This window comes from Zonotrichia leucophrys, chromosome 4 (assembly GCF_028769735.1).
Source record: "Zonotrichia leucophrys gambelii isolate GWCS_2022_RI chromosome 4, RI_Zleu_2.0, whole genome shotgun sequence".
Lineage (NCBI taxonomy): Eukaryota > Metazoa > Chordata > Aves > Passeriformes > Passerellidae > Zonotrichia > Zonotrichia leucophrys.
In genome coordinates, this window is record NC_088173.1 from 40,560,369 (window position 1) to 40,586,240 (window position 25,872).

Sequence of the window (25,872 nt, forward strand, 5' to 3'; positions counted from 1 at the left end):
GCTAGATTTAATTATTGAAGAGAAATCATGCAGAGAAGTTAGCTGCCTAGCATGATTTATAACAAATGCAAAGGCAAAGTCATGTGAAGTTCTCAGTTAATCAACAGAAACAGCCAATAACAAGAATGCCAGCACTTTCTATTTCTATGGATGACAAGAGTTTGAAAAAAATAAGACCAAAATTCAAGGAGATGACACCACACAATCTCTCAAAAATGACACTTTGAGGAGGCAGGTTATTCTGCCACTTAGAGGAGCAGTAAGATTTAAATGAAAGAGTACCAAGGGGTTTGTTTTCCTCAGAATGAAGAATCCTTGTCCAGCCATTATAGAAAGTTTTCTGAAAATTATTGTGTGGCACTCTCCACTGCTCTTTGACACACACCATAATGTACAACATTATGAATAGTTTTGTATTGAGCATTTTCCCCCATTTTCCTAACTTTTCATGGGACTCATCCATGCAAAAAAGCCCAAAACACCAAAAACAAGAGAAAACACAAACAGCAAAAAAAGAAAACATGCTCCTGAAGCAGTCATCAAAAATACTTTACTCAAGCACTGAGACTTGGTATCACAGAATTTTGCCTAAATCCATCCAAGAGCAAGCCAAAGCTTGCTAGAAAGATGAAACACTGAACAGTCCATGCCTAAAATCCTTGCAGGTTTACTTATTTAGAATTCTATAAATATGTATATTCACCCAGAAGTACATCAAGAGATTTACATAAGACAGGAGGCATAGCCAAGGCAATGGGCAGTTCTGTCATAAATTATAAAATAAAGTCAATTAGAGTACAAAATTCCCTCCCCCTCACACCAAATCAAATTATTCCCACAGGCCTGACTCCACAGCAGTCTGCACAGAGAATCTAAGACACAGTGAGAATCACCACATTTTTCAAGGTCATTTCTAGAAAATAATTTGGGTGGCAGCATGAAACTACCATAAAGGAGTTCCTATTCAGGATTTTCAACTCTGTCAAACACCAAGGGTGAGATTTTGAAAAACACCTAAGAGACATACATATAAACCCAAAGGACAACAGAGAAAATTTAAGGTTATATGGAACTACTTCTTATACAGGTAGCAGTGAAAAGACACTTAAGTTTCAGAAAGAGAGAAAACTGGCATGGGAAGACACAAGTAGAATAGAAAAATTTTTTTTCTATTCTCATCAGTTTAAATCAGTCCCACTGAGGCACTTGAGATTTACTGCATATCCAAAGTTACAGCAAAACTGGAACAACAAGCCTGAAAAAAAAGAAAACAAAACCCAAAAATATCCTTGCTTCAGAGACTCTTCCCATGCTTTTGATCATCCCACCATATGGAAAGGGTTCCTCACCATGTTCTTGCCAATGCAGGGTCCCACCACACAGAGACAGAGCAAAGCCCAACCAGAGCTTACACAGCAAAGTTCACACGTGCTGCATTTACTGCTGCTTCTCTGTCTCCTCCTGGATGGGAAAAAATTGATAGGTGGACATTTCTCAAAGCACTTCTGGAAGGAAAACATCTCTCCTGTATGGGCAATAAATTAAGGACCAAACAGGAGTGGCACCCACACAACTTTTAAACTATCACCAGTCAAATAATTGCTTGCATCACATCTCTAAGATGCAGTTCTCAGCACAGCAGTGCCTTTCCTGTATTACCTATTTTCCTAGGCTTTTCCTTCCCCTTAAAACAACCATCCTTATCCCATTTTTAACTGAGTATATACAATTACACATAACTAGAGAGCTTCATTATGAAGCTTCCCTAAATTTCCCATTGCCTTCTCCTGCCTCTATGTGCCCCAAATACCAGACTCAGTTTTAAAATAAAAGAAAAATGGCCTTATTACTTTTAAACTGTCCTTGCAATATAGAGCAAATCTCTTCAAAATCTGACTCAGGTATTGCAAGGTTCATCTTCATCATGACTTTTAGAAATGGAGAATTACAATCAGGTAGCAGTAAAAATCCTCAAGATCTTTAAAAAGAAAATTGGGGGTTGGATTTTTGCTGACCCAGTGTTAACATGGATTATTCCATATGCAATATGAAACACCAGACTTGCAAGTCTGAATTAAAATGAAAAAAAAAAAAAAAAAAGGGTAAGAGTTCTTTCCTTATTTCTCATCTGAGGGCCTTTATCTCTCCTCAACCAGTCTCATCTCCTTTCTCCATAGCACTCAGAGCAAAACTTTCTTCTGATCTGAACCAAACACACCCATCCCAACCATTTCTTAAAAAAAAACCTGCAACTATAAATTTCCAGAAGCACAAAACACTTTTAAATGTGATCAAACCCACATTTTCACATATATAATTTTCCTGGGCTAAATCTTATAGAATCACTGCTCACTTTCTTCAGCTATCACATCTTAAGACATGGATGGAACACAGAACACCAATGTTGTCTTATACATCAAGAGTTCTATTATCATTATAGTGCAAACATTCCATATCTCCAGAGTTTGGTACCCCCTCGATGTTTCTCACAGGCAGCTCCTCTGAGCACTGACTGTCCCTGGTCCTTGCAGCAGCCATCTGACTCCAGATCCCACCAATGCACTCTTTTATAACACTGTTCTTATTGGCCACAGGTGTGGCCTCTTAACATCAGGCCTGCTCCCGATCTTTAGTGATTGGTTCAGCTACAACTCTTTAGGGGATAAGATTATATTCTATGCCACCTTCATACTGTATCCCCTACACACCAGAATTTCTGATTGTTGACATGATTTCTGATTGTTACCTGCAGACTCAGATGGATATGACTAATGGCTCCTCTTTTCACAAAGGAACAAAACAGTGACTGAAGTCTGCCACAGACATCAGGTCCTTAACACATTTGGTAGAATCCAATAGTTGTATATCCTTAGTTTCTACACCTGTGGAAGTCATATTGGCTCAAAGTCTTTCCAACAAAGGAACAAAACTAAACTGGATAAACAGACCACTGATATTTGAGTACACCATTTTCCATTTAAGTTCCACCTGATAAGTTAAACCTCTTGAGCCACCACTGCTGAGACAGGACAGATTCAAACCAGCATCAGCTTAAAATATCAGCCAACTTTCATCCTAGAGACTTGTCACAGCAGAACTCAGAGCTATATTAAAAATGTAAGTTGATGCTCTGTTTAAATTTCTTCCAGACACCATAAAAGGTATCTTGAGGCTGAACTAGGGCTGACTGCAGCTGTCACTGAACAACTGTATTCACAGAGAGCCTGTATTTATATGAGAGAACCCTTCATTTCTCTCACGTTTCCTATACACACACCCCACTCTTTGCACATAGTTTGCATCTGAAGGGAAAAAGTGGGCTGCTCATCTAATCAATAACACCATGTCATGCATGGAGCTTCTGCATAAATCCAGAGCAAAAGATGTCAAGCATGTCCCAGTCCAACAATTATCAGGCAACGGAGCAAAAGGATGCACTTTTCATCTCCACAGGACTGTCGCCAAAGCCTTGATGTAATAAATGAAACATGCCTGCTATTTCACCATTGCAGAACGGTACTGTAGATACCTTCCAACATCTCTGTTTGCAGGAGGGGGTAACCAGCTCTAGATGAAGTGCAGATATGTTATTAGACAACGCACAGCTTGAATCCCGGGGCCAACGCAGATGACCTTTAGAACATAAGCACTGTCTAAGAAAAATATGCTTTCATCTTTGGGGAGTATTTTTTCAAGTAAAGATTTAAGAGGAAAACAGTTTAGAAATATGTTAAACACAAATGTGCCTTCAATCTCTTAATGCTTCATTTTAAAAACAAAACCACAAGTAATATCACATGTCAGAAGAAAGACAAAGTACTCTTTAAGTAGAATATTAGTGAATTTAAAGAGATTTAGCTTCATTTATCCAATAATTAAAGCACAAGGAAAGCTGATATATAATGTAACCAAGACCCTAAATTGGAGGTATGACCAAAGTGACTCAGAAAACAGGCTTGTATTTTTGTTTGAAGTAATACAAGTTTATTACAAAAACAGAGACCATCATTTCGCTTTAGGTTCCCTTAAGTGGGGTGAAAATATGAAAACATAACTAAACCACACTGAGGCATGTAAAACATAGGGAGAATGGGTTTAGAGAGGGATTAGTTAAATAGCAGATGATACAAAACGATAAAAGAAAGTAATTTCTCATTTTTCACTTCACAGCCTGTTACCACTTATCTTCAGCAAAGTGGTTTTTTTCAGACTGTATCTTGACTGTGATGCTAAGCAGCCTTAACACATACAGTGATATTTGCTAAATGGAAAAGAGCAGCATTGGTATGATAAAATTCTTTCCCCTACAATCTATGGTGTGCAGATTTCAGCAAGTTCTGAGCTGCTCTGCTCAACCTGTTTTTCCATCAAAGTTAGCAGCAAACTTATCAAATCACCTTACAACTGCAAAGCACCATTCAGAGTGGAACCCTGAGACCTGCAAAGCCCACATCACAGCCTGGAATCCTTATACACAGTGGGATGGTTATGCTTTTGTGTTTTGCTTTTTGAAACGAGACTTCCTTTCTTACCTCAAATTCAGCATGGCGGTTAATATCCTCTGCCCTCTGTCTGCTCAGGATAAATTCTGCTTCATTAGCCACTCGCACCAGATGCTCCTTCATGGTTTGACTCAGCAACCTGAGGACAGAGAAGATTTAGGAAATGCCTTAAGAGAATTGAAGTCCAAAAATAAAAATCTGGAAATACAGTGCATATATATGGAAATATGTTGGGTTCTTATGACTGACTTTATTGTCCTAAGAAAACAGTATAAATAAGGTTGGGGGTAATTTTCTGGCCATTAGCAAAATAGTATTTCTATAGTAAACCAAAGTAAATATTAAATAAAATGTAAACACTCCAGACAGTAATTTGTTTTACCTGAAATAGAGACGTATTAAAAAAAAAAACTTTCCCATCCACCACCATATAAAGTAAGCAGTTTTACTTTAACTCACAGTTAAAGCTCTGACATAATTGATGCAAAGTCTAAATTAAAAAAAATGCAATGCAATACAGTTTTCCCTCCAAATGCAAGATTGAAATTTTATAGTAAGTATACATTTAAGTAATATTTTCAGGATTATAAAACATTCTCAGTCTCACAAATGAAATGCTAAGATATACATTGTTACAGGTTATGTACAGAATAAAGCTGTAATTCAAACTGAGATTTCTGAGGCCTTCATAAACCCTGAGTTTATGAATGGTAGCAGAGCTGACAGATTGAATTACAGCCCAATTATTCTCTGAGTTCACATATTGTTACCAAAAACATTTCCTTTTTAATTAGTTACATTGGGATTCATAAAGTTGAAACAGGCTATACACGAGTCACACTGTTTTAGAAGGTGCATATTTCCACAGGATCACTCAAAGAAACACCAGATAGATCCATTACACGCTCCGTGGATTAAATCTTAAAAATATCTGTTATAAAATCTTTTTTGTAACATTTCCAGTTGTAGAAAAAAGAGCAGCAGAATGTAAAATCACTTGCTTTCCTTGCACATATAAACTAAAATACATTTCAACAAGTTCAGAGTGCATTGAAAGGCTTTCTTTACAACCAAAGGATTTATTATTCAGGATGTCTTCTAATGCATCCAATGTTAATTTTAACCCAAATAACTTATTTATCTGAAATAAGGATCCACCTGTCTCTTACTGTATGTTTGAAAGAGCGATGCTTTGCTGTCTCTTTTCCTGTGCTTTCAGAATTCCACACTTGCAGGAGACTTGCAGGCACATGCCTGCTCCCAGGAGAAGAAATTCAGAGGCAGAACAACACCTGAAGCTCTTTGTTCACTGCCCCTCTCATTCCAGAAACCTGCAGCACAGCAGCCACATGAGGCCACAAGCCCAGGAACCAGCCAAGTTGGTGGATTAGTATCTCCCCATGGATGAAGTCTTGAACTAAGAAATATGCACAATTCACTGTTTGAGATGTGATTTCTCCTCCTGTTTGGGGAGGCTCGTACAAAAGTCACTAATTTGAAACCACATTACAAGCTCCTTCTTTTTTTTTTTTCTGTTTTTACTCACTGTTAGAACAGATGCAGCTGTTGGGCAACAAACATGCAATTCTGCCAATTTATCTGCATGCATTAGTGACAAACCAGCAACAAGGAACTGTACAAGCAATAGCCTGGGCAGATTCCAAGTGTTTGTCTCTTTCTCCATAATCTCCAGTAGCACACTCAAATCTCACACATAAGCCTTTAAATAAACTCTTTTTTATTGAACTAAGAACTATTCAAAAAATTAAGGGGATCACAAATGCTCACATACTACGTATTACAAACTGCATGTAACACACTTGGACAGTATTCCATTACTTTCCCTGAGTTTGTCAATACCAATATCCTCTGGTAGCTTGATCTGACTTTGAAAAGTAACAGCTGTCCTCTAAAAGGTCTACTTTTAATCTAATTACACACTCTGAGTCCCACTTTTCTTTCCCTTGTTTATGAAATCACCCAATATAATAATTGTCTTAACACTTTACAACATGGTCTCCTTTTTTATCTACCAAACATGGTAGATAACTGGTAAGCAGCCCAGCTCCTGCTATGCATGTCCAGAAAGGATGGATGTGATCCAAACACAGCAAAGAACTACATTCCCTCACACAGGAACAACACTGTCCAAACAGAGCAGAGGTGTACCTGGTGAAAGCAAATATACTTCAGGTCCAGGAAGAGCTTGGTCTCCTATGGATCAGGGGTTTCTTCTGTCACCCTCAGGTCTCCTTACTAACCCCACACACTTTCCTCACTTTCTGTACAATACTCCACACAGGGGTAGGCCAGGTAGATGAAACTGCAACATGATTTTTCTTTTTTTTCTTTTTAACATTCAAGAACTTTAAATTTTAATCTTTTTTTTCAGTTCAACCTTTTCCAAACACTGCATATGCTCAGATTAGCTTTCTCATAACAAACACTTCAAGTTGCATTATCATCTAGGGCACTGTGGAGTTCCTTTATAAAACAGTATCCACATACAAGGCATACCATGCAGATTTCTATTTTGAGTTTACCACTTAAGTATGGAACTTTGCAAAAGAAATATATATCTCCTTACATAAATATAATGATGGCATGATATAATAGAGGAGTCTGTAGCCATCAATAAAAATCAAAGCGAATATGAGCTCATAGCTCCTGTATAAATGAACACACCTCCAGTAATATGTTTAAAATGAAATTTTAATCACCTACTAAAGACAAATTTTGGGAACCTTGTAGCTGCTAGTTTTCCATTTAAGGGAAACCAAATGTTGAACAGAAACTTAAGTGTAGCTCACTGCTGTCAATAAAACAATTGTTCCCAGGTGAGCAGACCACTGCTCAATCAAGGACAGGATTCTGACTCTTGCTGAAGAATTAGCTCTATTCCAAACTACACACAACACATTTTGTACATGAGGGAGAGCCTATAAACTTAATTACCTAGATCAGGTAACAAAAGCTTTCTTAAGAAAAAAATGTTTAGAAACACCTGATTCTCCTCACTAAGCCAGTAAGTGGCACTTCACGGATTTAAAGGATCATAATGGTTCTTTCTGGTTCCTGCCTTGGCCTCCCATACAAATCAATCATTAATGTCTTCCTGAAAACAATTTCATTTCCTCCATCAAGTCTATACATTCTGTTCACACTATGGGGCAGCTTCCAGAAAAATGCTCTTTTTTTTGTTTGTTTGTGGGGAATTTTTTGGTGCTTTTTTGTTTGTGGTTTGTTGGGTTTTTTTTAATAAGGCTTGAATCTTATAGAATCATAAACTGGTTTCAGTTGGAAGGGACCTTAAGGATCATCTCCAAGCCCATGCCATGGGCAGGGACACCTTCCACTAGACCAGATTGCTCAGAGCCCCATCCAGCCTGGCCTTGAACACTTCCAGGGATGGAGTACTGCAGCTTCTCTGGGCAACCTGTGCCGGAACAAAAAGATATTTTAAACCATATTCTCCCATAAAATAGTTTTATAATAGAGAAGTTACTGTCAATTAAAACAAAGACAAAAATTCCCTTAACATTTTTGTGCTTTTATCCTGATTTCTTCCCCAGCAACTAGATTACATTAGTTCTTTTTAAGTTAAACAAAAATTTCGTCGAAAACACATTAAATACTTTTTTGTTACAGCAAAATGACAGCTTTTCCTTTCTTTAAGTAAACAGATTGAATTTTTTGTATTTTTCAAAGTATGCACACCCAAGTTTAAAGATAAACTCAAGTCTAATAATTTCTTTCTTGCTGAGGCTTCGTAATCCCCGTATGAAGGTCCACGGACCACACTTGCCTTATATTATCTCATATACTGGTGATTTTTTCAGTACTATTAAACACCCAAACTGGTGTTGAATGTGCTGATTTACACTCCACCATCCTGACAGATTTTCTTCTTGTTTGTTCTTACTTATGACATACTATTGAATTATTATTTTTCCTGATCTTAATACAAGAAGAATGTGGATGGACACATTTTGTAGAAGTTGGACGTGATTATTCATGAGTGCAAAGACTCTGGGTACTGGGGCTACTCTTCTGCTTGCAGTGCACACCAGATTCAAAGTCTCAGACAAACTTTTCTTCCCAGGCACTTTTTTTCCAGACTGAAATGTTTTAAAACATGTCCTAAACTTTGAAAAGATGAGCAGCCTAGTAAAAACAAGCAAGGGGATGGATTCCATGCTGGAAGTTAAATATATACTTGCATATTTTGCTGGGTCAGGAATGAAGTGCTAAACCACTGAGAGAAGGAGTTCCAGCCAAATACATGAGATAGACTGATTTTCATTGTTATGCTGGAAAACTATGAGACACAGAACTAAAAGTCCTCCTCCAGTTTCTGGCTGCTGAATGCTTAGATGAGTGAGTAAAAAAGCTGCTCCTTATAACAAGGAAAAATTAAAAAGTACAAGAGATGAAAAAATAAACAGAAATGTGCAAAGCAAGAGCAAATGAGAGATTGAGAAATTCTGGATTACTATTACAGATGTCTAACAATTATCAGTTTTAGTCCAAGTATGAAAAAGGTTCTTAGGTGACATTGCCAACATTTAGGCACAAATCTCTCACAAACTACTGTGGGGAGAGACTGTAAGTTCCAGGTGCTCCACAACAGAGAACTCTGAGACAGCCAAGCAAGGTGACCTCTCCAACTTGCACTCCTTCCTCATGAACCTGCATGTAGGAGATTCTTTGACTTCAAAAGGGGATATGTTCTACATGGATATATGTGGAATTTTATGGCATCTGACTGTTCAATGTGCTAAGTAGTGGAATTACTGTTGCAAGGGCATTTCACAATTGCTTTGTGGAACATAGATTCTGTACTTTACAGATACTCTACTGAATTCTCAAAGAATATTGTTAGTCCATAAAGTCTTAAAGACTGAAGTTTGAACAAATTTATTGACCTAAAATTGGAGACCAAAAAAAAAAAAAAAAAAAACAAAAAAGGAAACAAGAAAAAAAAGGCACCCCAAAGCTGTGTAGACTCACCAAAATGCTGACTTGGACACACACTAGCATTAAATGAAGCAGGAGTTTGAAAAGGTAGCTGAGGGAAAATCCAATGTTTTCTACCTAGGAGAGCCTCTTAGGACATGGCAGAGCCCATTGAAAACTGTTGTGTTCACATTTCAAAGCCATTGCACAGTACTATTGGAGATGATTTCTGAAAATGTCCCATCAGATGGCAATAGTACAGTACATGTATGCACACAATACAGCACAAATACCTTCTTGTTACAGTTGCAATAATTTAATTTTTAGAAAGCAGATGCTATCAAAAACTTTCCACATTAAAAACATTTTCAGAGCTCCCGGGCACCCAAAAGTGGTTAATGAATTTCCTTTTTCATAGACCCAACAAATTAATTATGTATTCTCACAAGCAAAACCTACCTTTGCAACATACACACCCTTCAAAACTCAGTAAATAAAGAATTGGTTTTTCAAATGGTTGTGTCCACCACAGTATACCTTAGTGCACATACATGCACGCAAAAAAATTAGGTAGCATCAAGAACCCCACACAAGTCAACTTATCCAGCTCTGAAACACATTCAGGCTACAATTCCTAACTTTCAGCACATTTACAATGCTGCTTTAAGTCTAGTCTAATGATCTTATGTATTCAAATTCACACATTAACAAAGCTGCTTTTTCTTTGCTTTAAACAAACCAAAACAATAATCTCGAGACTCAGAAAATAAATCATAAAAAAATCTCTTTTACAAAATGTACCATTTAAACAGAAAGGGTTGTTAAAAATCAAAAAGAAAGGAAATGTGGAAAACATGTCTTTTTTTCTTACAAAACAAGGCTGAGGTGCAGGTTCTATGTCATTAGAATCTCAGGACAAGGAGGCTGCAGCACGGGGAGCAGACTAGCAGTAATCAATTCTACTTTGGACCAGACTGCATTTATCATTTTTCTCCAGAGCCTTTTTTGGTCAATTATGCACAAAGTCTGACAGTTATCATCCATTTTTTCATTAATAGCTGTATTTTTCTAACTGTTTTTCCATCACAGTAGTTGCTCCTATGGCAACACAACCCTCCAATATTCATTCCTTGAGAGTGACCACAGCGTTGTGAGCGAGAGACAATTGAATGGGGCAGCCTACATCTGTCCCCTATCTTCCATTCAGAAAGCATCCAAATAATTGGCCAGCCAGCTTGATTGCCAAGTATTCAATATTAAAAATATTTGCATTCATGATCAGTCAAAAGCAATACACAGAATTTAAGACAAGGAACAGCAGGTGACATATGTTTAAATTTTGTTAGTATAGTTCTTAAATTCTTCCCCACCCCCTCAGCTATAAAAATATAGATGATTACAGCATTCCAGATTTTATACTATTAGATCTTATGTTTTGAGAGCATAATACTGTTGCATTTGGTTGTTTCTGGAGAGGTTTGGGACCTTTTTTTGGTTGGTTGATGGAGTTTTTACTTGCTACGGATGTTAAATTTGCATTCTGTTTGTCTTCCTTCTCCTCCCAATAACTTCGGAATTAATTGCACAATTCCAACAAATATTTTTAATAGAAGGCTATAGTGTCTCAAAAATAATAATTTTAAATCCAAGGGAGCACAAAATCCCTTCCAAGATTCCTTTGGGAAAAGAAAAAGAAAAAAAGCTGGTTTCAACTACACTGAAAGACCCATTAGAAAATGCTCTGATACAGAGGGGAGAATTTTGATTAGATTTCATTCCTCAAAAGACAACAAAGAACAGGGCAATAAAAAAAAGCTACAGAAAAACAAACATGGATACACTTATGAATACTTATGTTTTGGGTTGCCTTGTTTGAATAAGGACTTGAAAAAGCAAAGGTAAGGAGAGAAAATTATACATGGATTCTGCTAGTTAAACGAGATTGTCTTTACACCAAATATCTGGGGACCATTTTAGTGAATATTCATTTACAAGTGTATAAAAATGAAAGCATAGAACATTGTTTCATAATTCTTCAGCTGGCCAAGGAAACTGTGCTTGAGAATATTAAAATCAAGCATCTTCTAGAGTCTCTTCAACTGAAAATTGGAAAGAATAATTGCTGCAGCATGCTTAGGAGACTGATCTCTCAACCCCTGCCATGCCAAAGCCATTATCACCCCAAAGGGGATAATAACTGTCATGCCTGCTCTCAAGCTCGAGTACGTTTGTTAGTGCCCTGACTGATACAGAAAACAAGATCCAGCATAAGAGATGCTTCACACTAAAGTGTGCTAATGAATCACAGCGACAGCAGAGGGCTTTCACCTTCACACAGCACAGGAGCTGCTCACTAACCAGTCAACTACAGGAAATCAGGCTCTAGCAAAAGAGCCATTTGTACATGCAAGGAAATAAAACAAAGCTGAGCTTGGTTTGGTTCATAAATAATAGCTCCACCATCTTGTGCATAAGGAGGAAACAAATTAGTTCCAGGGTGCAAAAAAGGAATCCGTCTGGGCACCTCAGAAGTCTCCAAAGGAGAGGGCTGGCCATGGAGTGAACTAGATCCACCTAAAGGATGGTTCTGGTGAACAAATTCCCTTGCCAGTAAGTTCTCAGGTTCAGGCTCCAAAACAGACTCTCCATAAAGGGAGGATCCAAAGGTGAAAGGCAAGCACAAAGAATGAAATCCAGACTGACAGAAGTTCAGCAGGCTAAGGAAAACATTTCACAACCTATCCTGCTGCTGCACAGATGGCTCAGTCCATGGAGGAGCCATGGGTACAGGCACCTTTTTAACAAGGTTTCAAAGAGCATTAATAGTGTTCCTAAACACCACAATAACAGAGAACAATACTTACTATTTTTTATTAAAACCAGATTAATGTTAAACGTAGCAATGTATTGAAATTGATCCATCTGTTACTGCACAGAAAGAGGTTATTCTTCAATACCTGCTCCTTTACCTTACATTCTGTGGCTTGCTGTATTTCTACACTGGCTTTTTTCTTTTTACTATGCTTGTAACCTGGACTTCAGGCCTTCAGTTGTGTATTTCTGTTTTAGGCAGCTTTACAGTTCTGTATTTCCACCCACCAGCCTCCTGTTCAGAGATTTTCTTTCAGTTCAAGACTCAAAACTTCACAAACTAATCAATTCTGCTCTACATATGAAGAGGTTGTGATCTACCTGGAAAGGCAGGGAGCAGCTTTTCTGTGGAACACATTATTTACTTGTGAATATGAAGAAATTCAGACCAACACATTCTGAATGCAGCACACACACTGCAGATCTTACTAGTCCCAGAGGCAAACTTTCTGCACATATTTCTGTCCAGGGAATCCTAGCCAAAACATGGCAAGCCTAAATCTAAAACTTCCAACTGCTGAGAGAAAGAGAGGTACATTCATACCTTTCACATAAAAGCAAAAATTACATTTGAAAGCAAGTACAGGAGAGATTTACATCTTCCTTTCTAGACTTTTTCCAGAAAGATTCTTCAGTCAGCTTATTTGCCCAATAAAAAACCCAGTAGAACATAGCTCAAGCTGGAATATCCTATAGCACCATTAGTCCAAAAAATCTAGTAATAAGCACTGGGAATAAAACTCTGCTTTACAAAGATTATAGGATGACCAAATTTCCCCCACCAAGGCAGTAGACAATAGCAATTCTGTGATTCCACAAATTCCAGGCAGCTCTTCTAGTCCTTGATTTTATTTATTGTAACTCTCAAGTCATGGAGCCCTACAGAAATCCCTCCCTATCCCATCCTTCCCTGGTGCTGAACCAGTTCTGTCCTTTCTACAACTACTTTGTCATATTTTCTTGTGCACTTGTAGAAAAAACCTAAAATTCAGCTTTTATTGTATAACTATGCAGCTAAAGTCTAAATCAGTATCACTGAGATATTTTTTTAGGTTTCAGTTAAAAGACTTTAGCTTTTGAGTTTCTAAGACTATAATGCTATGGCAAAAATATACAAAAAATAGCAAATAGAATAAAATACAAGGTCTGAGATGTTTCAGTCCAAGTGTTAGCATATGTGCAAGAAAAAGAATCTGCAAATTGCATAAAGAGAAGGAAAGAGTAGTTCTGGAATACAGTTCCTATCATTTGAGGGATAACAGTTTGATTTTAGTGATTGCTGAAAAGCTACAAAGCAATGCAATTCAGCAGTAACTATAAAGGCTCCTATAAACAGCAACGGAAGAAAATGGAGGCAGATAGAAGGAGCCATTTTTAAGAAATTAATCCCCTCTACTCTTCACCAGAATGAATGTTATGCTTCTACTTAAAGGAAAAAAAAAAAAAAAAAAACCACAAAAAAAAACCACCTAAAAGAAAACCCAACTCTGCTACACATCAGAAATGAAATGAAGTAACAATTACACAGACATTTTCTGCTAACCAAAACCACACTTCCTAGTCTTCAAGGGATCATTTGTCCCTGAGACAACCACTCTGGCTCAGGCTAGACTCGAAGTTATTGATGTTGTTTATGGAGGTGGGGGAGTGATTCCATCTGTCTGTGATGGGCACTGCATGTTTTGAGGAGAAAATAGTCAATTCCAAATAGTTTACTGATAGAAAGCTTGACCTGGACGAGCTGAATAGCTACTGGGTGACTGCCATGCACAGCTCAGTCTCAGCAACTGATTTGTCCATGATAATCATCTTACACAGATGAACCTTACATTGTGGTTTACATGTGTGTGGGATCTCTATGTTATCTATGCTAATAAAACATTAATCAAAGGCCAAATTTATAGCAGGCATTTTGTAAGTAAGGTCAAGGCAGGTCAGCCTCACATAATAGGAAACAACTACAGGCTAGATCTTAACACTGTAACTGAACACCCTTGTTACTTTACCTTGGCCCTTGGGATCAAGACTAGTAGCAAAATGTTTTTCCTGCCTCAGAATGGTGTTTCGCCTACCATAAACTGAAATGCAACCATTAAAAGCCATTAAAATGGCCATTATTTTTATGAATCTTGAGAACATCTACATCTTCAGAAAAAAAAAATCTCAAATAGCCATTTCCCCATTCCTAAAATGATAAAAAGGTATTTCCATAGTATATTAATTTATGTGATAAATTATTATGGTTTTAGTTAGATAGTTGTCCTAACTACGTAAAATTTATTTTCTATTTGGATTCTAACCAGCTGAAGTTACTCACTAACTGAAGTTACATTTAAATAAATGGCATTTCTTATAATACACCTTAGGTAACTCAGTAAGACATCCTGAAAAAAATCCTTTAGAAAAAGGTAAACACTGCTCTTAGTCTGCCTCAACAACTTATTCAATATTAATGAATAATATAGTGATGGTTCTGAACACTGCTACAAGTCAAAGAGCATGGCCTCATCACCTGCTCTGTCATTTTCTGCAAGTTCCAATAATATACATATAAAGTTATGGATAGAACATTAAACTAATTGGTAATATTAAGAGGGTTTTTTCCTTACAGAGCCTCTCCTCCTTTCTAGTTTAAGAGATAGATCAGAAATAAATGAGCAAACTGGAATCTAATTTTTGAGACAGAGGCTTATCTCACAATTCCTAGCAGTAATGTCTTTCAAATATCAATTCCCTTTCTCAAGAGATTAGTTGAATACAAATTATAGCTTCAACATTAACCAGTACACAAGGACGGGAAGAAAGAAAATCCATGACACACAGATAAGCAAAATATTTAATGAAACTAAAGAGCATTAAGAATCTGCAAAATCCCATATTCAGAATTAGAACTGAACCACAGAACGAAAGAACATGAAACCATGCTCGTAAAACTTTAAAAAAATTACACAAAAAGGAAGAAGAAAAATTATTTTTAAAAAGTTTCAAGGCACAGAACTCCCTGAAGGCTAAGGCAGAGGTGCTATCAAATATTGCTACTTACCTTCCTTCATTAACAAGCTCAATAAAGGCCAGGCCAGCATTCTTCTGTATAGAGTTTTGCCACTCCTGGGTAAAGACAAAACAGAAGAGAAAACTAGCTGTATAAAAACAGAACTTGGAAGAGGCATTTTCAGAGACAAAATAAGACACTTTCTTTTTCATTTTTGCAACTTACAGCACACTCAGCAAATACACAAAGCATTAATTGTGTGCGGATCAGGAAGCAATGAATGCCAGCATGAAGGAACAGGGCAGCATCATTTACTTAAGGTCATATTAATGGGAGAAGAAAATCCAGAAACATCCCACAAAGGATTCCATCATTGTCCTTTGTTATGCCATGCAATAATCCTGAACTTGCTCTGGTTCATGGACGCTTTTTGCCTTTTTGAACCATGATAGTGCCAGAAACTGCTTCACATTAAGGCAAGGGTTATCTCTTAGACACAAATTTCTCTTGTAGCTTAAACCCTAGTAGGGAAATTTCCTAATAACAACCCTCACTTTAGCACTACATAGTCGTCTCTAATAATTTTTTAAAAATCTGTTAACAATTCAAATATTGCACCATTAACACACTGTGTTTTTTTAAAAATGTAACATTTTTAACACACTGAAACAATGCCAACAGTAGATGAGCATGCACTGCACATTCCTTAAATCCAGCTGAACCTTGAATTAAGCAAAACTCTACACCTCTTAAACATGTAGGTGGGCTGGCCTGGCTCCCATAAGAGACACAGGGTGAGCAACCAACTCAGATGACCTGTCACTGGGGCTTGTTACCCTCATTTGAAAGATGAGAAGAAAACAAAATTACTTAACAAACACAGAAAATAGATTTTTTTAATCTTAGACCACATAGGAAAAAGTTAACCTAGTTAAAAATTAGAGCAGTAAATAAGTGTGTACCTCATGTTTTGGGAAAAAGGTAGAGGCAAATAGACCAGGACAAATACGGTTCTTGATTTAAATTCATCAGCTCTTCTAATCTAATAGAAAAGACTGATTCTGCAGCAGACAGATAGTTAAGTTTCATGTGCTGTTCCACATCAGCTTTCTTGGTTTTTTTTACTCTTTGTTCTATGAAATAATAATCCTGCTGATTATCTACATGAGTACTTTTATCACTGTGGTTATTTTTTAAAAATCTCATCAGCTCCAAGGCAGGGAAAATTTCAAAACTGGAAAACCGTCTTAAACAAATTTCAGATTTCTGAATTTAGGAGGTTTTTAATACACAGTGTCAGGGTGCATTTTTTGGTGCTCAGTGTCGCAGATTTACCTCTCAGTCAGTGAGACAAAGGTTTGATCAGATACACACTGAAACAATGTTGTTATTTACAACTTAAATCCTGCCCCTTTGCCCCCCCCCAAAAAAAAAAAAAAAAAAAAAAAAAAAAAGTATTTGCAAATTTCAGATGCAGGGGAGAAATTATAACTCTGATTTCTCCAGCTGTTTTTCCAGGCCTAAGACATGCTTATCATGTTTATCATGCTCATCATCTTTAAGCTGCAACAATGTATTACAATTTTCAGGGAGTCAGAATTAAAAGCAGAATAAGTGGAACACGTGATGTATTATTCATCACAAATTATAAATGTATTCTACTGGAAAACAAAAAACCTTTTCGTTTCTAATATTTTAAACAAAAGAGCACATGCAAGTGTGCACATGCTAAGGGGTTTTAAATGTAGTATCAGGTTCTAAATATTTAGCTTCATATAATGATAACTGAAACTATTCTGTTAGCTGAAGTGTGAGAAAACTCAGGAAAAGCAAAATATTTTTTTTTTCATTTATGACACTGTCCATCTGTTGTTCTGCTTTCTAAAGAGCTCACAACAATACTTGAAAATTTAATTGGTGAAGATGGAGGCTGCCAAAAGTGAAAAGAAAGTGCATTTATCATGATACTTTTCAGCATTTTTCTCTACATCAGACATCATCAAAGAAGGTGTTAGTCTAAACATTTTCATAAATCACAGCTGAACACACCCTAAAGCTTATTTTAATAGTTGAAAGAAAAGACTAATGGTCTTCATCTTTCATGATCCATTCAATATTTCCCCACAGTATATGTTCACTCTCAAACAATTACACTCAGTATACATATTGCATTATTATATCAGCATCTTAGTTATCCATCTCCCAAAGGTATTAGGGAAAAAACATGTTAAAAGCTTCAAACTCAACCGCTAATGCAAGTAAATAACTACAAAACACATTTCAGCACTTTCCTGAGGAAGGGCTGATCAGCTGAGTCGATAATTTCATACCTGTTCTAAGCTGTAGGTAATTGACCATCATTTCCCGTGGCTGTAAATGTTCAGTGACCAAGAGACATCATCTACTTGTAATGCTTTTGGTCACTGAACTCTCAACAGTGAAGCAATGGGAAAACCAAGAAGCAATAGAAACGATCACAAATAACTTCAATGAAAAATCACCATAACAAGGACACAAATAAGAAATCACTTTTTATTCAAATACTTTGTCTGATAAGGAAATTTCCTAACTCGTTATTGTGTCACCTATTTCCTTAATAGAAACTATAAACAGCCCCATAAATACCCTAGGCAAGGACTAAAACCTTTCCTGAAATGGTGCTGCAAACCTGATCTGAATTATAATTTTGTATGAAATAACATACTACATTTTCTTTCTATACAGCTCAACTCTGAAGTGAGCAGAAATACATCCCAGTCCTCTATAGCTTTAATTTTATATCATCAACAAGTTTCATTAGCACAGTCTTACTGGGTGTACAAGGGTCATTAAATGAAAACATTAAACAGTAGTGGTCTTAAACCCCTCCTTTCAGAAACTAATCATCTCCCTTGAGGTTGCTATCATGACCTGTTGTCCTATTTGAGTAATGCTGGGGTTATTTAATCTGTTTTACAGTGGGGGTTTTTAATTAACCTTAACTAATGATCAGTTGTATGACAGCACCAAATTCTCTAATAAAACTCATAAATTACTACATTTACTTTTTTCTAGGAAATACCAAGACCAACAGCATGCATTAGACTATATCCAATGACCAAAACACAGAAAATACCAAAGCTGGATAAGACCATAGCCAGCAACAAGATTAGTGTAGCAAACAGGCTTCAGTTCTTGTACATCCCATTTTATGTCATTGTGCCTACATGTGTATGTGCAGCTATCTCAATCTTCAGATGCATTTAGAAGTCTTTCACACTATTTCATCCTCATATTTCCTTTCATAAAAAACAAGGTACATCTCTAATCCCACAGAATGATCAGATAAGTGAAGTTCTTAAAAAATTTCTGCCTTGAATTCGATTTTTTTCCATTTGTTATTGGCTTCCTACCCATTCTGAGTATCCTTGCTCAGATCAAATACTTCAGGAACTGTTTATTTACCCAAAAAGCCTTTTTCTGCGAGCAGCAGATAGCAGAAGCCAACTTCATAACAAAGAATGCAGGTGGTTCTTTATACAATGTGTAAAAAATCCATTACCAAAAGCATACCATGGTGATTAAAAGTTCAATAGGATCAAGAGGAAACAGAACAAGTACATATGAAAAAAAATAAACACATTTGGCTAAATACACAGAAACTGCATCCAATTCAGAAGTACCCTGAGCAAAAGTTGCTGGAGAGTAGAAAAGTATCACACTTGTCCTATTTTATTCTTTCTGAGCATGTCTTTGTGTCTATACTTGGAGATAGGACAAGAAGTAAAGTGAAGCCTTTATCTAGCCCAGTATAACTATTCCTAAACTGTAATCACTCAAACAAATACCAAGAAAATTTTGTTGATACACATTTTTGTTGGTTTGGAATTTGAAATGCTTGCCTGTAGGCAACAAATGGACATATTCTCCCTCAGCTGTACACCCTTGGTAAAGTAATTTAATCGTATTTTAAACAACTACGGCAGGGGTGTTGGACCTAGATGTTCTTTAAGGTCATTTTCAACTCAAACCATTCCACAATTCTCTTAATACCTCAAAGCATACATTCTTCAAGGTATATACAAACATTTCCAACACCAACCCATCAACTAGTCTGATGGCTAAGCAATTAACCACGGATTTTGAACAGAATATTTAAAACATTTCCAATAGATGAAAACTGCTTTATTTCCAACTGTAACAAACTGTTCTGCTGCTCTCATTCATATATAGACACATGCATGCTCCTTAAAAATTCATTTTTCTCAGAAACTTGAAAAAAAATCCTTCTAAACAGTTTAACATATTCTACAATTAAGGATTATATCTAGCAGTGGAAACACACACTCATCAGCAGGCAAAAAAGAGAAAATTCTTCACTAATCCATCCTTCCCATAAAGCTGGCGGAGTTTTGATAATTTATTTTGGTTATGAAACAAAGGAGAAGGATGACTTTGGTACTGACAACTATGAATGGGGCACTAAGGAGCAGGGTGGGAAAATGTGTTAACATATGACTAAGAGACATATTATATCCTAGAGTAAAGGTCAAATCTGCATGAAAAACTTGTTCATAGAGAGATACACTAATCTTTAAGTGCCTAAAGTAAACTATCAAGAACTTTTCAGCAGTGTTTGCACTTGGTGTCAGCACTCTCTCAGCACCACATCCACTACAGGCTTGAATGAACTCAGCAATAAAGAACATATAGTGAAAAGTAGATTATATCTCAGCTGGGCTCTTCATAATTAAAAAAGTTAGACTGCATGTTAAGCAGAATCTCTGAAAACATAAATTACTTTTAAAGGTTGAAGCATGCTTCAGTTGTTTTAATCTATGAAAGTCCATTGAAAAAAATTAGAAGCAACATGGATTAAAAGGAAATCATATCTAGAAACCATGCAGAAATTTAATATCAAAATTAGCAAAGGCCAAGTACTTACAAAAGAGGAACATTTTGCAAAGATGTGACAGAAATTAATATAAAAATAACATGAGAACATTTGAGATAGTTATCCAGTATATATACAAACATACCTGTATGCTCAAATAAATTTAAAAACCATAAACAGATAAAGAAGGAACAATAGAAAACTGGCTAAGAAAAAAAATAATCTCAATAAATATTTTCATGGCCGTTTCTCTACAGAACATCACCACTGTTGCTGAATCCCGAAACAAAGTGAGAACTTGCAAAAATATTTACGACTATCTTAAAAATTCGGACCCTCTTGTCACCCAAAAAACATTATCGAACAGGCTTGGATTCACTGAAATTTAAACAAAGGCTTCTCTATGAAAGCTTTAACGTGGCATCTCTGTAACAAGCCCAAGTAGCTCACTAATCAATAGAGAGGGTTTGATTTCAATAAGGGTGATAAAAGTTACTCTAACCCTGGCCAGCTACAAGCTCTCAACAGATGATGGTCATTAGGGCTCCATGGGGTCCCACGTACTCGGGCTGTACAAATGTGTCCTATTAGCACAGGGCCTGTCTGCTCGGCAACGCCGGGCTCAAGACAAATGGCAGCTGCTGCCCTTCGAGGTCTGAAGTCAAGTCCTCTGGGAATCTGAAAGCCCAACTGGAAAAATCAAGGCCTGTTCATTAGAGACTGCTTCAGGGGAAACTTGCAAGGCTGCCATTAGAACTTTATAAAAGAGCTAATTATTTTTATAAGACTTTTAAAACTATCAAGCACACCCAGTTATAATAAAAAAGTATTTACTGCTGGCATTCCATTAAAAAAGACATGGCTTTTTGTCAAAAAATCTGCTGGTGACAGTACACAACTGAAGCCTTTGTATTGAAAATTTTAGCGAGTTTTTTAGGAGAAAGTTGTGTAAAAATTGACTAGATGAGAGAGCTTCTCAAGTGAAGGTATAACACCACACTAATGTGAGAAAATAACCCAAACACACTCATATCAAACTAATGAACCACACATACAGGTGGGCTGAGATTGTGCATACGTGATTATCTACCCCTAAAAGACAGAAGGAATTCAAGAAACAAACACATTCAGTGTTGCAAAGGTGACTGAAAAGAGCAAACAAAATCCTTGTTTCAAATCTGTGCTGCTGAGGAGCAGCCAAACGTGCTGCAGTACATGCGTATTAATAAATCAGAATGAATTAATAAGTCAGAATGGCACAGGACCCACATGGTACTAAACATAAAGGCTAAGCAGAAAAATGAAAATTACCACTGTTTCAGTATTTTTCCTCTGTTTTATCAAACACCAAAACAAATAATGATAACTCCTTTCATAAAATGTACTCTGGGGAGAAGTTGGTACAGGACCTTTTTTTTTTTATTCATAACCACAAAATTCTTTACTATTTTAACTATGAAACCAAACAAAAGTTTCTGATACTGAAATATTTTCCCAGCTGCACAGCATGACAACACTGTATTGAGTTCTAAGGTTATAACAGATCACTGGTAGAGTATTTATTACAAATCTGTTAAAAGTGCTATATGAAATTCATTAGTGCTCCTTAATCAATTCTTGGACCAACACACACACAAGCTTCCGACTGCCCAATTCAAAAAAGCAATTACAACCCTAGTCCTCATGTAAAAGGACGACAGAAAGAAGCTATGTGAAACCAGTTTAAAAGAATGAAAATGTAAAGAAAACAGGTTAGGAATGATTTATATCAATGCCTAGTGCTGAAGTTAATTACAACTAACCCAATAAAATAGTGCCTTTATTATTGTACAGCAAGTAATAACCTTGGACGCAAAAACCAGAACACTTTGCTGACTTTTGCATGCTCAGTTCCACAGCACACTACATTAAGAATTAAAGAAGTAGTAAATAAGCCGTACAGAAACAGCAGGTTTTTAACTAAAAGCAGAAGACTCCCCTGCTGTTTAACCATGTGGGTTATTCCATGTAAACAGAGCTTCCTATAAACTAGTATTATGTTGTTAGTGGTAAATGCCTAAAACTATAATGAGAGTTTAATTTCAATACTTAAAAGTTAGAGTTCAAGTCACAGTAAGCTTTTATAGATTCTGAGAAGAAATTATACACATGTAGAGCTGGAGTTACATACTTAAGTAGTAGATTATTTAGTAAAAATACCACAGAAAAAACTGTCAGCTTGTCAGACAATGTCGTTTGTGCTGTGAGATTACTCTCAAAGTGACAACTGTAGCCTTCTCTACAAAGGACATAAATCTATCCTAAAAAATACATTGTTATGAAAAAATAGATATAAAATATTACAGCATATACAATCTTTAAAAATTACACACAGCTAAAAATCTTGAGATAGGTTGCATTTGCCATAATTTATGGTAACACCCAATATTCTTAAAATAACGATAAAAGAAAACTTTAACTTAATCCAAAATGAATACAAAATAATAAAAATATCACATAAATACAATTATAACAGTAAGAATTTTCACAACATAAAAGCTGCATATCTGATCAAAATGCATAAGCTTCATTTTTGTATCTAGTTTCAAAGAAGTATGAAAAACTAGGGAAAAAACTGAATGAGTGGTTTTCAGGTCCCCAGTTTCTCAGGGAGGAAGCAATTTCCCCAGGCAGCTTTTCCCTCTCTCTCAGCCACTAGCAGGCTGTTGCCATGACACCCCATGAAACAAAATTAGGGGTCAGGTTTGAGTTCATCTAGCAGCAAACCTTCTCCACTGGAGTTTCCTCTCCAGGTTCTTTAACCATAGGCTATTTTCAATGCCAAGATGAAAGACCAGTTTCAGAAAAATTATGAACAGGAATCTTAAAAATTACTTGAGAAATCCAAGTACCAAGCAGTTCTGTAAATAGGCAGCAATAGGAAGCACAGAATTCTTAAGTCAAAGGAGATGAATCAGAAAAACAGACATGAAGAAAAGCAACAACCTGAGATGAACATGGGAAAAGATCCAAATAATTAAGTTGCAGTGCCAGCATCATTTTCATGAACAAAGCCAAACAAATTGAGGAATAGCAGGAGTATAACACAACAGACCCATGATTTCAGTACTTTTTTGCTTAACTGTGATTGGAATTTGAGATTTTGTAAAACCCCTGAACAGGAAGGAAAATGCCTTTCAAGGTAGAGTACAAATTACAAAAACGAGAAAATCACAGCGAACTCAGTGCTGTACAGCAGCAGCAGCGCTGGACTGGTCCCACTGATAGCAACATTCTTCATCACCATGAAATAGCAGCAATCTTCCTGCTCAATGTTCTTAGCTTCAAATAAATAAATTTAACTAATAAAGAAATACAACACTGGTTTTGGAACCATAAGCCCCTTTATACACCAAGGAGGTTGGAAATAATGATCTTTAAGGATCCTTCCAACCCAAACCTTCTACGATTCCATGATTCTGGTATCACCCTTTTCCCCAAATGTAGCTAGGCTTCTATTTAAACTCTCATAATGAATGCATGCACATGATGAACATGATTCTTGCTACCATTGTACCTTTGAGGGAATGGAATTCAAGCATCTAAAACAATCCCACCTCTTCACTCATAACACAGGATGTCCAAGCTTGTCCCTTGATATTCACTAAGACAATCCTATCCTAATGCAGATCTTTTCTTAAAAGATTTAGAGAAAATGAGGCTAAATCAATATTTTTTTTTAAAAGGCGAAAAAAATACTATCTCTCCCATTATTCTCCACTTGCATACTCTGTTCCCTTCCTTATCCTAGATCTATTGTCTTTATTTACACTAAAAATGCAATATATAGAAAACATGTTGCAACAAAGTTCTCTATTATCATCTATCACCACAATAAACATGATAAATAATAATTTTTTACTCCTTTCACTGCAAATCCTTACTTGCACTTACCAAGCAGATTTACCAAAAGAAAAATATATCCATCTTGGTTTCAGGTAGAAATACAAATAAATGTATGCAGAACTATTCAAAGAGCACTGCAAAATCCAACTTTTTCTTCTGAATAAAAATTGACTCTGAACTAGGATCTAATACCTAATAGACCTCAATATCATGATTGCTGCATAATCTGAATTATGAGTTTTTATCACTTAAGTTACCACAAAATACTGATGGAAAAATTAGCGCACTGCCAATGATCCTTGATGAGACAAATCTTTTCCCAGCTCCACAAATGGGCAAAAAGCTTAGATGCATGTAAGTAAGAGTGCAAGTCAGACAATAAACTGAACAGCACTACTCCACAAAGTTTCTCTGGGTAGAACTTCCAGTAAATAGCACATCTGCCCAAATCCTGACTTCCCCAAGGAGTTCTGCTTGGAAACAGACACACATTATTTGGTTTATTAAGACAAACAACAAAGTTCCCATATTTGTAATTAGTACTATATCGACAAGAAACATTGCTGCTCACTGAACTTTCCATAATCTCCTGCCCCTCCCCTGCACTAACCCTCTTTCCATAGTCTCAAATTAAACAGACTGGCTGTAAAACAGCAGGGTGTCAAATTAAAGCACACTTTATTTTCAGAGGTCTCCACACTTCGCGGCTGACTTCCTGTCAGGAAGAGTTCCATTTCAGTGCAGAGCCCCACCAGCAGGGAGCTCACAGAATTAAGTGCCAGTTGATATTACTTTGTTTTGCATTTACCACCCCTGAGAATATTGTTCAAAGATCTAGTTATAAAGCCAGCGTGGTATCATCCTTCTGACTAGACTGCCAAGCCACAGGGTGTGCTCTTGCTGCACAAAACTCACCTTAAATGGTGGTGTTTTTTTAAGTCCTAGTGTGCTGGTGAAGCAACAGGATGCCTTTTTTCTTCAGAAAAGTCTTGCTTCGGCAGCTAAATTATGTTCCCTCAGTTTTGAACATCTGCAGCACTGTACATTAATGGAAATTAAGCTGTCCTGTTGCCCTATCCCACTCCCAAGATTCACATTCACATTAGACAATCCACTCTCCTCCCTAGACATAAAAATGTATACATTAATCAATCAAACTCTCAGCAACACAGCTTTAAGGGCTAATATTTCTAACTGTAGAGGGTGTGTTTTCCATTAAACTCACACCAACAGCATGTCCTGAATTTCTCAGCAAATGCAAATAATTTTTAACTCATAAGAGTTTTTCTTCATATGAGCTTATAATATATGAGAAGTCTACAGAATCACTAAAGATTGTACTTTTAAAAAGAAAATCAAGGAGAAAAATCCTCACTTTTGCCACAGAATTCTGTTTCAGTAAGAACAACTTCAGAAAGTTCATCTCTCTACACTCCAGTGTGGTAAACTATTTCAAAGAATCATTTTGTGGTTTGTAACCCTATATTTTATACATTTCTCTACCAACAGCCTGCAAGGCAAATTGAATCCTCCAACCAGAATTCCATGAAACAATGCTTGTCATCACTCCAAACAAAAATGTCACAGCTTTACTACACCTGTACACTTGTACATCTCTATACACCTTCTTAGTCTAATATATAGAACCCATCTTGACTTTTTTTCATATTTCAAAACCACAAAGCTTAAAATTCCTTCCCAGAAAGGAGATGCATGGCATAAACCAAAAAACACTAGTTTTTGCTCATCTTAAAATCTCACATTGTACATTTCAACTCCAAACTGGAGAATGA

General features: G+C 36.5%; 1 protein-coding gene across 2 annotated transcripts in view; it reads right to left on the reverse strand.

Annotated features, from left to right (window-relative positions):
• LRBA (LPS responsive beige-like anchor protein) overlaps positions 1–25,872 on the reverse strand; it is a 369,174-nt gene that overhangs the window by 234,115 nt on the left and 109,187 nt on the right. For both annotated transcript variants that reach the window (XM_064711253.1, XM_064711252.1), the window contains exons 36-37: positions 15,373–15,437; positions 4,533–4,641 (exon numbers count right to left, since the gene is read on the reverse strand). In XM_064711253.1, the coding sequence (XP_064567323.1) occupies positions 4,533–4,641; positions 15,373–15,437 (174 nt within the window). The remainder of the gene's footprint in view (positions 1–4,532; positions 4,642–15,372; positions 15,438–25,872) is intronic.